Source organism: Numenius arquata, chromosome 7, assembly GCF_964106895.1.
Source record: "Numenius arquata chromosome 7, bNumArq3.hap1.1, whole genome shotgun sequence".
In the NCBI taxonomy this organism is placed as follows: Eukaryota; Metazoa; Chordata; class Aves; order Charadriiformes; family Scolopacidae; genus Numenius; species Numenius arquata.
This window is the reverse complement of record NC_133582.1, coordinates 29,247,079-29,263,627: the sequence shown is the minus strand read 5'-3', so window position 1 is coordinate 29,263,627 and position 16,549 is coordinate 29,247,079. Positions and strand designations below refer to the sequence as shown.

Here is a 16,549-nt window from a genome sequence, read left to right as displayed (position 1 = left end):
GTTACCATTTCTGTTTGATTTTTTTTTTTCCCTGACTCTGACGCTGGTCACAAAGACCTTTCAAAGCTACTGATTAGGTGTCAGTTCAATGGGATTATTAAAAGGAAATTATTAGACTCCAGTATCAGCTTACAACAACATCCCTAATGCCAAAGCTTTTTTAAGAAGAGCTTTAAAGCCAGCTGCTCACCAGCCTGGCTCTTGCACATTGAATGTTTGCCTCTGACTGTGCGGTTGTAAATACTGTTCTTAGCAGCATCTCAATGAGAAGGACTTCAGACACCATTCAGAATACATTTGATAATCATTGAAAGATAAAAGGAAGCTTTTCCTTTTGTTACAGACATGAATGCACACCAGATATGATTGCTAGCGTGAAAGCGAACCACTGCAAATGTCAGTGTTTGGTAATCCTAGAGAAGATCATTTCATACCCATGGTCTGAACTACAGAATGCAACATCTTGGAGTGATGGTTTTAATTTCCTACTAGAGAAATAGGGATGCAACAGGAGCACAGGAGGGAAGAGCACAGATATATCCACAAAGACAAGAGAAGAGCATGTGTGGTTGAGCCATATTGCAAATACAATTATATGAAATCCATGTTAAGGACAATTTTATAGATTAGGTACAGTTAGTCTGCACCAAACACCCTTCATAACCTCTAGTAACCATTTAAAAATTTTGGGAACCAAAATAACTGCTTTTCAGCACCGACACTAAAGTCTTGCCTTGCCTGCAGACAGTAAAACTTTGCAGTTAGTCCTCTGAGAGCGATTTCACACGCCAGGTTCCCAGCCTCCAGCGCGTCGTCGGGGCTGCCCAGGGCACCTGGCTCTTCTTCTTTGAAGCGACAGCCCTCAAAGGGGAGTTGTAGAAGCTCTCAGCAGTGAAGCATTTCATCTTTTTTTGCATGGCGCTGCTTCTCATGTGAGGCATGTTGGCTTCAAAAACTGACTACATAAAATTAATTTTACTTACTGAGTACAGTCACTAGGTACAAATAAGTCGAAATTAGGACTTTGCGTACATCAGCAGTTGATCCTCTACCAATAAAATGTTTCTTTGATTAAATACCATAGACTCTCAGCCAGGCTCACAGCAAATGCAAGACATTATTTTTATAATAGCAATAGAAGAGAAAGATGGTGGTTTAGAAGGAGTGAAAGCCTGGGGTTATTTTCTGGATGAGTTAATTTTAAGCTCTGGTCCAACAGGCTACTGGGTGTAAAAGGTGCAGTGAGCGTAAGCAGCCCCTTGGTCTCATTTGCTCAAACTCAGTGCCTTATTCAAGATCAGGTCTGAAACCCCCTTTTGCAGAGTTTGCTATAGGTAACTTTTCATAATATGCATACCCCTTTTCAAGAATTTGGGTGTTTGTTTCTTTAGATGTATAACTTCAGATGCCTACCTCAAAAACTGGAGCTTTTGTGATAAAATGCTTATCTCCATTACGACCAAAGAATTAAATAGGATGTGCAATTCAAAGACCGTTTTTCTTTCCTTTTTAGAGATTTCAGAAAACAAGGAGGTATGTTTATCATAATTTATTGAGTTCAGAATATGTGACAACATATAGCTTGAACTCTAGTTTAGCTCCACATCATAATGTGTTTTGCCATCAGTTCAGAAAAAATTTCCCAACATCCTCGTACAAATCAGGTTTTGAAGTTGTGTACCTTTCTCGGTCTCCAGTAATGGCTCTCCACACTCAGATGCGAGCAGATGTATAGAGGGACCTCAGCCAAGGACACTGGGTTGAACTGGGTGCTATCCCTTCTCAAAGGAAGCCTATCAGTCATCCTCCAGCATCCGATTTCACCAGGGGAAGCAGAGGGCGATGCATGTCAAGTGCTTCGGTAGCTGTTTGCCAAGGCCGCTCCAGCAGATGATGCGCTGTCGCTGCCGGCCCAGGGACGCGTGGTAAATTCAATCCTGTTGTTGTTCTTTCTCAATAGATTTTGACAGGACTTGCTTTGACTTGTGCTCTGAAGAAAAGATTGGTTTCCTTTACTACTCAAGTCTGTTTAGATCTTTTTTAATGTGGCCGTTTGCTTCCAAAGGAAGGCTCGCATTGACAGAACACCTGTAAATCATAGCCTGTGCTGCTTTTATTATTTTTTTTTTTTTTTCCTGCCAGCCTACAATTCAGTTTTCATTGGAGCTACTTAAAGCCAATGAATATAAGCTTTTAGCATGCAGGCGTTGTAAGAAATATTAAGTCCTGTGGATTTTAAATGAATTTCAGGCAGAATAAGATTGTAATTTGGGATGTAGACTGACTTCAGAAGTTAATTCAATTGATGCAGCATAATAGTAATTCAACATAATGTGCTCATGCCATTAGACTGGCACAGAAAAACGCTCTAAATAGCTGTAATGAATAGTTTGGATTTTGAAAACCTAGGAGAGCAATTTCACCTTGAATCATAACTGGCATCTCTCAGAATGCTTGTACATTACGAAAATTCAAAAAGGTGTATGAATTGAAGTAAATTTCAGTACCACCCTGGGTAAAATTAAATTTTAGTGGCACTCAAACACTTCTGGAGATGCAGTGGTAAAATCTGCTTTCACCTGTATCGCTGTGGAGGAAACTAACCCTGATTTAAGGAATCTGCATTACACTGTGCATAAGAAACATAGGGAGAGGTTCTCGATGGGATAAAAATGCAAGTCCTGGGGTTTTAATGGAATTTAGCTGCTTAAAGAGGTTTATTCTTCCCGCTTTAGTTCCAAAGTCATTTAGTTACCTCTAAACATGCCCAAATGAGTGGTGTGTATGGTGTTGCCGCTTCTCTCTCCGCTTTGGGTTAAGTCCACCACTCACACAGACTGCAGCCATGTTAGTGCCACTGCAGTGGCAAGAACACAAGTCTCCATAGTTCAATTTTTTAGCTTCAACAAAAGCAAAGGCTAAATTCTTTGCTATCAAAGTAAAATTCTGGTTTTATAGATCCAACATTTACAGCCATGTTAACATTTGGGAGCTATAAAGGTAAATCTGTTCACTAACAAAAGAGCTACATTACATCTTTGGTAGGCGCTTTCAATCTCATCCCCTCCTATCTAGGTCCTTAGCAAACAAGTTCAGCCTAACAAGTTAGGAGTTTACATATATCTAACTCAGTTAAATCGGCAAGATATTTGCTAGTATATTAAAGAAAAATCAACCTAGCATAATTGGCCATCCTCGTATTATTTATGTGAAGAGAAACCTGTAAATCCTGGTTTCTTATGGAATGTCACCGGCCTGTGACACAAGTTTTAACATAGGTGTGCTTTGGGAGAGCCGGTGATGTGCGTTGTGGGTGGCTGTAGAATTATATGTAGAATCTATACGTAGAATTTTTTTTTGGATGGAAATCGTTGATGGATTTGTATGTAGAGTTGAGTTGTGTGTAGAGGTATAGACATGCAAACACAGGGTGAGTTGATACTGATTGGGAAGTTCTTGATTTACTTATTTATTTATTCCCCAGTGACTACTAGGCATCATCTGTAAACAGCCTTGCCTTCTGATTAGGCCTAATCAAAGTGAACAGGAAGGGTTTGATTAAAACAAGTCAATCCTTTATTCTTGGCTTGTGTAATGGGAAGCCAGTTAATCCAGCCCTGAGCCTAATTAATGTCTGCCAATCTGAAGCAGATACCTCCTCCCCCCCCAGCCCTTGAATATTATGACTAATATGGTGGTGACTTGTCATTTTTAAATATGCGTGAATCTGTCTTTATTCTGTTGAAAAATCTCTCTGTGCTCACCCAAGTTGTGTGCAACTAGAGCCAGGTCTCTGGTACCTATGGGTTAGATACGTTGAGGAGGCATTTGTTTACCTCTCACTCCTCAAGGAAGCTTTGCACAACTTTGACAGTGTTGTTTTTGTCAGGAGAGCCCAACCGTCCTGGTCTTTCTGCCAAAGATATTGGCCCAGGTGATCATGTCATAATTTTAGAAGCTTTCTCTCTGTATTTTTCACAGAAATAAGATCCTTCAGGCACCAGGTAGTCTCCCAGGCAGTTAGTCTTTTTCTCATCGCTATGAAATCACAGCTGCATGTAATGACCTAAGGGTGTGTGCAGGAGATAAATGTGTATGGATCCAGAGGTGACATTAGGTACTTCCTGAAGGGCCTGAAATATCACTTGAGATATTGAATATCACGTGCTGTCCTGCTCACATATTTTACTCACAACTGCTTTATGATATCTTGCAATATATGTTGAGGTGTTGGGGGAAAGAATTGAAGCCTCATGTTTTCTTTATGAAAAAAAAGAGAAAAAGAAAACCCCACAGAAGACAAAAATGTTTCTGAGCCTGTTATATCTGGTGGGTGGAGATCCTAATCTTGAATGGCTGGAGGTGAAGATATTAGTCATATTCTGTGTACGGTCCCCCATTCTTTCAAGCTGCTGTACTCCAAAGGAATGCAACCTTCTATTTTATAATCTTGCTATCTGCCAATCCTCTCCCTGTTTGCTTAAATTTAATAAATCCAGAAATGGATCTGAAACTACTTTTAGAGAGCTATCAGAGCATTTTGGTGGTAATTACTCACTCCAAACTAGCCAGTTTAGCCTCAGGTGATCCCCAAGGGAAGGGGAGATGGTTTTAGTGGCAGGCACAGGGCAGAAGCTTAACTGTGGTGAACCAAATCGTGACATGGGGGGTGCTGAGCTATCCTTGCAGACCACAAGAGGTGCCTGCCGGGACCGCTGCCTGGCCAAAACACCGTGGTGTTTGAACATCTTGAATTCCCCTTGCTGTGTGACATTGGGATATTTGGCGTAAGAGAACCTGATCTCTTGGAACTCAGTTCATAAAGAAGCTTCCTATGTTGTGGGTAAGGGCTTTTCTTATCCTCCACAGCTGGCTCGGGTCCTATGTGGTCATATCCGGTCCTCTGTGGAGGTTGAGATGTGGCGTGTGTCCTGGATGAGGCAGAGCTGGCTTACCTTCCAGCCCTTTTTCTAAGGGTTCCTGTCTTCTGTGCTCTCCCGGTGGTATCACGGCTTGCACCCCCAGCTTACCTCCCTATGCAGCATGTTAATTCCCTCTGACTTCTGCCAGTAAGAAAAAAACACAAGGAAGAATCAGGTCCAATGAGAAGTTTGAATCCTGGTTTTTTTTGGGAAGATGTGCTGTCTCTTCAGGTTCTGTATCACCACCCAGGACAGGACCCTTCACCACCCTGAAGTCTCTTGTGGGACACCATTGCCTCTCAGTGACGTTTAAACTAGGCGCTTTTTTTTTAATCAGTAGAGACTGTAATTAGGGACAATAGCTGGCATTTCTGAAGTGTTTCGTATTTGAAAAATCACCCTAGAAGTAACTTTTTTTCTCTTCAAGACACCAATGGAAAGGTCCAAAAAAGTTGATTAATTTAGGAAAGGATCCCCAAATGTTCTTTTTCCTTTGCATATGCCCAAGAATTTCTCTCTAGGAGACAAAGGCAGGAGATGCACTCCCATTCCTGCATTACAGCGGGCTCCCTTTGCATGCATTGTCTTCTGAGCACATCCTTATTTTTGTGATCACAGATCGGAAGTGAAGCATGTTCCTGCTTGTTTTGGGCTACCGTCTTCCTTGGGAAGGTCTTACTTTGCAGATTTCTAATTGCAGCATGATGTGGTTTTTCAGAGTTAAGGAATGAGCTTCAATCTGTCTCTTTTTTTTTTTCTAATCAGGTTCCTATCCTATAGAAAACAGCTGTTGATACCTGCGTATGCTTTGCTCTATGAATAATTCAAATCAAGATTTGATTTAAAGCTTGCAGCACTTAACACTAGTCAACAGAATAATTATGTGATTGGTGCTGAGAGAAACAAGCATCTATATTAAAGGGAGAGAGGAGCCGATGCTAGAAGTTAGATGAGCAAGTCAATTAGTGCTGCCTCTGCCACCGATGACTTTCTGTGACCTTGTGGGAAAGCTTTTGACTGTCAGATGGATGTGTAGGTGTTGAAAGTGGGGTTATTGTTTCAAAGGAAAAAAGCTATTGTTTCAAAAATCCCCAAAGCCTTGTAAGGCTTATCTTACTAAAGTTTGTGGTGCTTTCAGCTCCATCAAATATTAGCAGGTGGTATTTATTATGCTAATTGTAGTGTGTTATATTTAAATTTAAAACACTGATTTTTTTTTTTTTTTTTTTTTTTTTTTTTTTGAGGAAATTGCTAGACACAGCAGTAGAAGAGAGAAAGCTCAAAGTTTCTTCCCATTCTGGAAGTACCAGAGTTGATGAGTTCTTAAACACACCGAAGTTTAATGAAAAATCCAATTCTTCCTAAGCTCTGCTATTGGTCTCTGAGGCTGTTGCTGTTTGTAATGGATTATGAGAACAATGTCATTGAACTGAATTCCTCTTTAATATGCCACAATTGCAAGGATGATAAGAACGCTTTCACATTCCGAAAAGCATTTTGATTGTAATAACTTTAATAACTTTAAATTAAGTTATGGATTTATATTAAAATGTATAAAATTATGAGCTCCCCACATCATGAAGTAGTGCAAAAATCATTAGAATGACTTTGCTGTGCTGATGAATTGAGCACGAGATGAATGCTGGCCTACTGCTAAAAAAGGTGAACCCCATTAAAATGATTTTTATTAAGCTTTTAAAACTGTTGCCATTTTGCTATTCACATAATTAAAAGGGAGGGAAAGTGACTCAAACTAGTAAGTAAAGAAAAACCTTTGGGCTTCGCAACACTTTCTCCAGTCTTGTTTCCATTGCAAACCCTTGAAATGCAAAGTTAAAACTTTCTGGTCCAGCTGCCATCAGTCTTAAGGTGAAGGCCAAGAGGGCAAACCCACTGCTTTTCCTATTTTGGACTTTTTTTTTAACCTGACTTTCAATCTTTAAGAGTTTTGTACGTGCCAAGAGTATTTCTAATCTCTGAACAAGTGTTCCTGAATGTTTGTTTAGACTGAGCAACTAACACCATCGGTGTGTAACTTGCCCGTTCTACATCCCTGTTACAGTGCCAGGATCCCATGCCCTCATATTGAAACACTTACAAATTTATAATTAGGATATTTTCCAGCAAACCAGCAATGTAGCAGGTTGAACACTGTTAATGAAATGAAGCTCCTTAAGCGCATTTGGAAGAACACCGATTACCAGACTAAATAATCCAGAACAAATGGGGAGAGTTTTGAAATGCTAACAAACGAAAACGAGTAATAAACCCAAGCCTTTTGGAATATTTGTAGCAGTTATCTGGTTTTATCTTGCCAAGGTAATCATGCAAACCTAGCAAAAGTAGGATTTCTGTAACGCAGTGCTTTGCGTACTAGGGACAATGATTTAGATGCAGTCGGTGAAGTGCTGGTAGGAAGTCACAGCACTAATCTGTGTAAAATTTGGACGTGTTTCTGTGAAGGCACACTGAGTTTGCCAGTGTCTGCTAAGAGACTTTTTTAATGGAGCACATCAAAAGATACCAGAGTGCTTCTCACCTAGTTTTAACTCAGCACAAATAACTTTATTCCGTAAATATAGAAAAATCGTATCTGCTGCTGGAAATGGATTTAATATCAAAGCTTTGAAAACAACTCTCCCCCTGCCCACGGAGTCCTGACAGAGGAGATCCTTTCATCTAGCCTTGCTGACACTCCAGCAGTTTCCAGTGGCTTCCTGGGTTGCAGCAAACTCCATGTCAAGTCCCTTTGGAATCTCTAAGAAGGTTGTCTTTCCATCATCTCTGGCACTTGGTGTTGCTGTGCTTCTGCCCCTTTCCCTGCTTGCTGCGACCCTCATCCTCTCACTGTCCCATATGGATTCAGAAAGCATCTTTCCACACACCAGTAAGGAGCACTCTTCCTTTTCTCCTACCACTTTCTGCCACTTTGTCATCTGCATTGCAGCCAACAGGAGAGAACAACCTTCCCCCTGACTGCCTGGCCACAGCTTTTTAATCGAGGCATATGGTTGTGGTGTGAACAAACATTTCTGCTATCAATCACTGTTTCCCTCGCTACAGGCTTAACTCCTAGCCAGCATATCTGGGCAGCCTTTATTTCATTGAAGCAGCAGCTTCTTTGTGTCAAGGGCACACCAGCTCTGTGCTATGCTAACACATCAGCATCGCAAACAAGGGCAAATGCAGATAGGGGATTTAAGAGAGGGCTAATTTGCTCCGAGGTGGTTGTTGAAGAGCACATAATGCCAAGCCATATGGCTGGAAACCTTCATACAAAATGAATTCCAGCATAATCTGGTAGGGTTTGCTACCAAGGGTCTGCTTGTTGCCATTTTCCTGAGGACCTTTTTCATGTTCAAAGAATCTGTAATATTCACTGAGCGACTCCTGTGCACAGATTTGGGAAAATAAGTATACCTGCTGTTCCTAGTGTTTCCCTGTCAGATAAGTATACACTTACAGCAGAGGGATTTTTTGCTCTGCCATTAGAGCTATCATGCCAAAACAATGAATAATGGCTCTACAGGAAAGGCATGACAGTCAATTATCTGGCCATACATACCAAGGTGAACACAATAGGTTTTGTAATCTCTCCGGCGAGATATCTGGGTACCTTTGAGCCTTCAGTAGCCATAAACTGGAATTACTGCAGTAACTTTTCAGCACAGTGCTAAAACTCTAACAGGATGCCATGTTTTACATTTGATTTTCTACCATATTCATCCTTCAGGCATTACTGGATTGGGACTTTTTTTAAAGGGCCCTACTTCGTGAACTAATTATGACAAATGCTGATATGACATCTGTTGCTCACTTTAAATTACCTCTTAGTCTGTTGGAATTCATCTTAAAGGCATTTTTGTAATGAAATTTTTTTTTATGAACATTAATATAACCTGTGGGAGATCTGAATAAAAAAGAAAATGCACCAATCCTGCCAAGAGAATAGCTTATGTGCCAGCTGCTTTTTTTTTTTGATTGTTTTTTGTTATCCTGCTTTCTGCAATATTAATACAGCTGGTTTCCAAGGCACATAAATAGATAACAGGTTGTAATAGTATGGAGGAATTCTCCTTGAGAAGAGAATGAATAACTAGGACTGCTTCCCAAACATGGAACCGCTTCCATGACTCAAAAGCTGCTGCATTCAAATAACTAAACCCTTGTGGTCTTCATAGGAAATTGTGCTGTTCTGTCTTGCAGATGTATTTCCCACTGCATCCAAGATTTGTGAATAATTTTTCAAGTTCTCTTTCTGTGTGGTCAGTCTGTAGCAGAGCAAAGGAATTTATCCCTGTGCTCCATATGGGATTTGCCTTACAATTATTTGAGTGACAATGCGTACTTTTTTAGCACCTGTCTGATCAATGTTTTACCTGCTGTGTTTCATTCAAAAGTTATAAATATGACTTATTAAATCATGCTAAATGATTATAATAATTCAGCCCATATGTGAAGGAAACCCCATCAGGTTTGTGAAAACTAACTTTGTGTTAGTGTACATCTGTTAAATCTCTCAAGGTACAAATGGATGTGAGTCGCACAGCAGTTGGCGAATATTAACTTTTGAGAAGGGGAATGTTTCTTATGTAAGACTTAAAAAACCCCATGAAATTAAGAGGGCAGCTCAGTGAAAAGAAGCTCGTAGGTTCTGAGATAATATGGAAGTCATGCAATCTTTGTGCAGATGGCCTTGATCAAAACAAATCCTTTTCAATGCAAGGATTGGGGAGGCTTGATGAGGGGAAGATTTCGGAAGGCCTTTTGTGTCCATATGTAGTGAAATTCCTGCAGACTGGATGGGAGGTTTGCACCTGCTGTAGTGTTTGGTAATGCTAGACGGCAGGATTAGCAGGTCACGATTAGCAGAAAGCATTGCATGACTACAGAATAAACCAGAAAGCATCACACAAGCACAGAATAAAACAGTTACTAAGCTTGGCAGGCGAAGAAAGTGGAAAATACTTCTTTTCTGCTTTTCCTGGGCTTAATACAGCAATTTCAGTAGCCCTGTTTTATGGATAGATTTAAATGCTGATGGTTATTAGAAGGACTTTTCACAGTCCATGGAGATCTTTTTCTTTTGGTTGGGTTTTTTTTTTTTTTTTTTTTTAATACCACTGTTCATTTAATTCTTCAAACTGGTCGTAATCAATTTGATCAAGTCAACCTAACGACAATATGCATTTCATTCCACAGAAATACCTCAGGAGCTTTTTCTCTGCTATGCTGAAATCTCCATCGTCTCCGCTGCACATTGATAAAGTGGGGCTGACTCTGTCAAAACACACCATCTGCGAATTCTCACCCTTCTTCAGGAAAGGCGTTTTTGACTATAGCAGCCACGGGACTAGCTGACTTCTGGGCCAGGACCCTTCTGCCAGAGGAGCACTGTTGGAGTAGTGCCTTCACTTTTTTGTGGTGCAAGAGAAATGGGAGGAAGAAGAGGAGCAATCTTCCTCCGTAGCTGGGAGGTTGCATCCAAACAACTCCAGTTAAAGACCACTACACCCCAGTGCTCGCCTGTGTCCTTTACCAGCTCTCGTATTAGTGCCTGCATTTGCCTGGCGTGGGGCATACAGACATTTTTGTGTCAGTCGCTCTGTTAATACTGTGCAAAGATTCTGACTCTCGTGCTGGGTTTGGACCTGCTCCTTAGCGGGAGTGCGTCCTTCCCATGGCTCAGCCAGTTTGTTCTGGTGCTGCGAGAGCATCTCGTGTTTACTGGGGCGGTGTGTCACGCTGACAGAGGCTTTCTGAGCAGCCTTTCCGTTTCTGTCTAAACTGTTCCTTAAAGAGCATTTCCTTTTTTGTTTTCTTATATCATACTGTGGCGTTTAAGGTAATGCTCATACTCCACTGTTTTTTCCTTTTTTTTTATTTTCCTTTCCCCTCCCGGACACACATTTTAACTATTTGATTGTAAAATTGTGTAGTTTTCCTCAGAAGAATTAAAGGGCCTGAGCAACTTGAATGTTTACAAAAATATATGCAGCAGAAAGAATATAATTTAAACTCTGTAGAAGTCTTCCACACTCGGTCGTTTTGAAGCAGAACGAATCACTCGCCATTAATTAAGAAGCAGAGGAAGCAATAGTTACTGAAGAATGCGGTCAGCATCTTTTCAGATTTTTCTAATTACCCAGACTGCAAGTGGATACTGTGCACTGTACAGAGCTCTTAGCTATGCATAAAGCTAATGCAAAGTGCTATATTTCTTTTCTTCACAATAGCGTAACACTGTAAAAACTGAATTTCATTTGCATCGGTTAAAATTTACAGGATTTGACTAAGAGTACTTTAAAATTACTCAGGACTCATTCAGACTTGCACATGTACATACAGATAGAAGTCATTTTATATTGCTGCGGATCCAAAAATATATATATACACTGTGACTGGAATTGAGTACGTGTACATGTTAATGTATAATTGGCTGTATAAAAATCAGAATCAGACAACTTCCAGTTATTAAAATGCATAATGAAAGGTAAGTTTGGTGTGCCATTTGTTAGGCGTGTGAAGCATTATATGTGAGTTGCCATCATTGACCACCAGTAGGTCTTGGTAATTAAACTATTTCATGTTGTAGAAAATGATTATTAAAACCTAAAGTAACAATACTGGTGACACTTTTATTTCCTGACCTAAATTGTACGAACAGTGATGAACATTTAATATGATGTGTAAAGATAATTGGGTTCCATTATTAGAGCCCAGCTTGCTACAATAAGCATTTCTAATTGGAGGGAAGAAAAAATAAAAGGGGAAAAAGAAGAAAGAAAAAAAAATATTAGAATGGAAATTTTGAGAGCATTTTTATTATTTTGATTCATTTCAGTGAAAACAAAAGTTAGGGTAAAATTTCTAAACCATGGGAGCCCAATTATCAGCAGGGTGGACTTTAATGCCTGACTGTATCTGACTCTCTCACTTGGGCCTCTGAATACCTTCAATTGGGAGCCAGGTTTCTAAGCTAAGCATTCCAGTCAAACCCACTGACTCCCAAACTGGTTTTGCACTGTGTCCCGGCCGTTCCCGGTCTCTGTCATGGACTTCAGCACTGGAGTGCTAACTTCACCCGTGCTTAGTCATGGACAGGGACCTGACCTCCTGATCCTGACCATGCAGACCTGACCTCCTGATCCTGACCGTGCCCTGTGCCTCTATGGCACCCCTCCGATCTCTCCCAGGGCCTTTCTGTGCCCCCCCCTGCCCCGAGGTTGTGTCCTCCCTTCCTTCTCCACTGCCCGTTGGCTTTGCTTGTTCTTCTCAAATCAGCACAGGGAGGTCGGGTGCTTGCTGGGCTCCTACGGTGAGCTCAGTAACTGGGGTTGGATGTCACCACACACTTTAATGGGTGATGGGTGACTTCACTTGGCTGTGTCTATCCTCGTGACCCACCTGAAAGCTTCAGAGGCAGGAACTGGGCATGGTACTGCTGGTTCTCGTAGTGGCCTGGGAACTTTGACCCTAAATCTCACTTCAAAACCAGAAGACCTTTTCTGTCTCTCCTTCTCCCTTGGCCTGCTACCCCTCCTGCCTCATTGCAGTGTAATATGATAAAAATTCTTCAACATTAATTCTTTAAAAAATGAATTGTACGTAACTGTAGAGCATTATTTCCCAGGTGCTGCTTCTATGAAAGGACCTGGCAGGCCCAAGAAATGGCAAGCTGCTTTATCTGCTGCACAAACCCACTTTCTGCAGATTTCCTACCTGAAAAAACCCTTGCTTTCCCGTGACAAGCAGCACAGAGCCCGAGGAGCGAGACTCCCTCACCCCACATGGCAAATGCAAGTCTGCGGGAAGGGCTGAGTGCGCAGGACTCCCAGAGGAAAGTCCCACGCTTCGTGTCACTTTGGATTTGGAGAATCTGTTTAAGAAAAACATAACCAGACAGAGGGTTAAGTGGAGTGAAAAATATGAATATTTGTATTTTTCGCATGAATTTAAAAGAAGTCTTGTACTCGGTTCCTGTCTCCAGTACAGATTAACTCAGAGAGGACCAGATGCTCTAGTGGTATAAACCTGCCAATAAGGTGGCTAATTTATGTTGGCTAGTTTATCTGGCCTGCGGCGTCAAATGTCTACATTGCAAATAACAAAGTAAAGGCCAATTAATCACTCCATTTAAAATGTCGTCAAGTTAAAAGCTACAGAAATGCAAGTGTAAGCATGCAATGAGGACCACAGCCCCAGCCTACCAGCTTTTCCCACCTTCTCCTGTATCCTTCAGTGGTACCCAGAGCTTAATCAATGGCTGCAAGCTTAGGATAGACTAAGAGGCATCTTTTAATAATTTCATCAGTAAAAATACAATTGCTCTTTATAACCTACAGCCTTTAAACCCAGACTCCATAAGAAGTTTTCAATAGAAGTTGAGATGCATGTCAAAATATTAGTCATATTCAAGATGTTCAAACTGCATTTCTGTAGAGATATCCTCAGGCTCTAAAATTCTCCACGAATTTTATGTTTAAAATATTGGTACTTTCAAAAACATTGTGAAGGTCATCTCCAGGGCTCGTACAGTTCTTTTCAAAGTGCCTCTGTAATTAAGCTTGCAGGCTTCGCATCAGCAAAGTCCTTAAGCAAAACCTTAACTTCTGTATCAGGACTATTTGTATTTCAAGTGAAGTGTGTATTTAAGTGCTTTACTGAACTGGGGCCATCGTTCCTACCTGTGTAACTGAAGTTGTGCCTCCATTTAAGTCACCAAACCACTTGGCTCATATCCTTGCTGACCCTACAGCAGTTTTTCATCAATAGGGATACACAAAAAAGGTCCAAAGACACATTGGAGATGGTGCTGGGCTATTTTTCTGCATGATAACTTGGTTCACCCCCCGGTTCCTTTAACTGGAAGTGCTTTTCTTCTGAATACGCTGCTGCTTGTAGGAAAGAGGTGGAGCAGCCCCCAAATCCCCGCTGCTGAACGGCTCCTGGCAGCCCCCTCGCTCCACAAGCTGCCTGTCCTGAGAGCCCCCAGGGTCGGTCTGAAAACCGATGCTCAGCTGCCGCTGTCAGAGGTGATGGTAGAGATGAGGTTCTTCTTCAGAATTGCCCTAAAAACGCGAGGGGGAAGAAACCCGCCTGTGTAAATCTCGGCTGGTCACTTCAAGTTTCTGCAGCTGTGGCAGATAAAATGAGGAACTGAAATACATAAATTTAAAAAAAATTAAATAAACAAGTGGGACACTAAATGTGTTGCTCCAGACAATCAGATCCAATCATTCCAGTTTAATCAGTGATCCTTTAACAGCTATTGGAGAACTTCCTATTTATTGTCCATGTGACCTCTCCTGGATATGAGAAGAAATACCTTCGTACTAGACAGTGATAAAGCTTGAAATTCTATATGCTGCCAGCTCACTGGAGCCCCAAAGTTAGAACAAAGGAATTATTTTTTACTTAGCAAGATACTTATGTCCACTCCTGGGTTTGTTTTCTCTATGTTTCATTAGATCCTGGCGGGGGGGCGTTTGGAAGCCATTTGTTGGCTTCCAAACCTCATCATGGGAAAGAGATGTTCTTTCGCAGGGGAGTCTTCAAGAGCAATTAAGATCTATGGAGTTGCGTAGGCCCGGAGATCCCGTTAAAGGGTTGAAGTCTGGTTATATTTTCTTGGCAGACCTATGAAGTGAATTTTTTATATACTGGGTCCTGTCACTGTTTGTTTGTCTGTTTGTTTTTAATTGTTGTTTCATTATTTTAAGAGAGTGTTTTGTTATAATTGGTTGCAGACCAGAATGTTGTTGTGGACGCACTTTTGTCAAAAGAATGACAACAAAGTTCATCAGAGAAGAAACCCAAAACGAAAACAGGCAGGGAAAGTGAGCTGTGACCGGAATAGGCTTTTTTTGTGGGAAATGGGTAAAGTTCTGTGATGCTGTCCTGTCTGCTGCAGTTAAATCGGGAAAAGAGCTTGTCCAGCTGGACCAGAACACCAGATACTGTTCTTTTGTCTCCTCAAGATGAAGTTTTAAAACAGTTCTAAAAGGAGTGGGTGTGTAGGAAAGCCTTATTAAGGGGTCACATTAATGTCTGAGAAAATGGAGGCAAGATTTTGGACTAGAGGCTTTAGCCTCGTGTCTTAGCAAAAAATGCTAGGTCAGCATTGGAAACCCTGTTTCTATTTTCTTCTTTATAATTTTATTTTCTTTATAAACACTAACATTTTTCTCCACTGTTATGCTGGCAGCTGAAGTGTCAGCTCCCTTGTGCACTCATGCAGAGTTTCAGCGGCATTTTTGTTGTTGTTTTAAAGAAACTGGTCTTAGAAAAAGAAATAGGTCTAAGAAAAAAAGGGCTACAGACTTTTTCAAAGTCGTTCTCAGTTTCTTTTGATAGCTTCTTCTGTCTTCTCGTAACAGTTTTGTCCAAATGGCTTGTTCTCATTCTTCCTAAGTTTTCGATTATTTCCTCTCTGTTTTCTTGTTTTACAGACGGTTTAGAAGAATGTGCTGGGAAGAGCTGAAGAAAAAGAAAACCCTTTATTATTTGAAAAGAGGTAGTTATCTCCTCATCTTCTGATCTAGCAAAGTGAAACATGAGTTTTTGATCTTTTTACATATTTTGAACTTCTGAGCCTTCAAAGGTCTCGCATGCTACAGCTTTTTGGGCCATTATTGTACTTTTTCATGATCATTCCTATATTCTTTCCTGTTGTAATTAACATTTGACATGAGCCTTTCTTCAAACTATGTATTCGAGGAGAGGGAGCCTTCTACTTAATGATACCTCCTTGTTTAGGTCAGGAGGTCTTTGTGGGACTCTGCCTTTTGTCGCCATCCTTGCCCAACAGTGTATTTTCTTCATGTTAACGCGTTTTAATACTGCCTTGGGACAGGGGTTGCCTCTGTGGTAATCTGTTTTTTTTTCTTTCCTCAAGATATACAGGTTGGAGACCGTGGATTAAAACCAGGTTTTAGTCACGTTCTGCAAAAATCAATGTTCTTGCTTTTTGGTATTGTGAATTCCATCGGAAATCAAAATCTCAAAAGTGAGGAGCGGGGCAAGGGGAAAGACAATTGCTATTACTATTGTGTGACTTGGGAAATCTCAGTGTGTTTTTGCATCACAGTTGTCTTTTATTCCCGATAAAAGGACAGCTAGGAGATGCGTGGGTTGGAAATTACTCCTTTTCATCGTGCAAATGAGCATACTACTAATGAGAGCTTCACAAATTGTTCTATGGAAACTGAAACCATCTGTGTATTAAATCACCTGTTGTTCCCATCGAGTTCAACAGGAGCCAAGCCTGAAAAACCAAGCCATGGCATATTTCCATCCATAATCTCTAATTCTCATCGTTTTAGTAGCTGAGCAACAGGGGCAGAGTGCTGGACAATGCAAGAGCAATACAGCCCTCTGGAAGGTTAGCATTAAGACTGTGAGCAATTAGATACATATATCAGCTTGTCTTGTATTCAGATCTGTCCAATTTTGGGCTAGAGAGTGTTCATTAGTTCAGTGTGGATAAAAGAAATTGGCGGTTCTGGGAAGCAAGTGCTTCCAGGAGATAGGGCAGCCACCCTCTGTGCTCCGACACGAAAAAGGTTGCTCAACAGTGTGTGAAATCAGACTCTTGGACACGCTTCCAAGCTGCCCGAGCGTATTGA

General features: G+C 41.0%; 1 protein-coding gene across 1 annotated transcript in view; it reads left to right on the top strand.

The window, feature by feature from the left end:
* KIF16B (kinesin family member 16B) overlaps positions 1–11,541 on the top strand; it is a 139,578-nt gene extending 128,037 nt beyond the window's left edge. Inside the window, exon 26 of the mRNA XM_074150465.1 lies at positions 10,125–11,541. Within this exon, the coding sequence (XP_074006566.1) occupies positions 10,125–10,283 (159 nt within the window). The 3' untranslated portion in view covers positions 10,284–11,541. The remainder of the gene's footprint in view (positions 1–10,124) is intronic.
* The last annotated feature ends 5,008 nt before the right edge of the window (positions 11,542–16,549 follow it).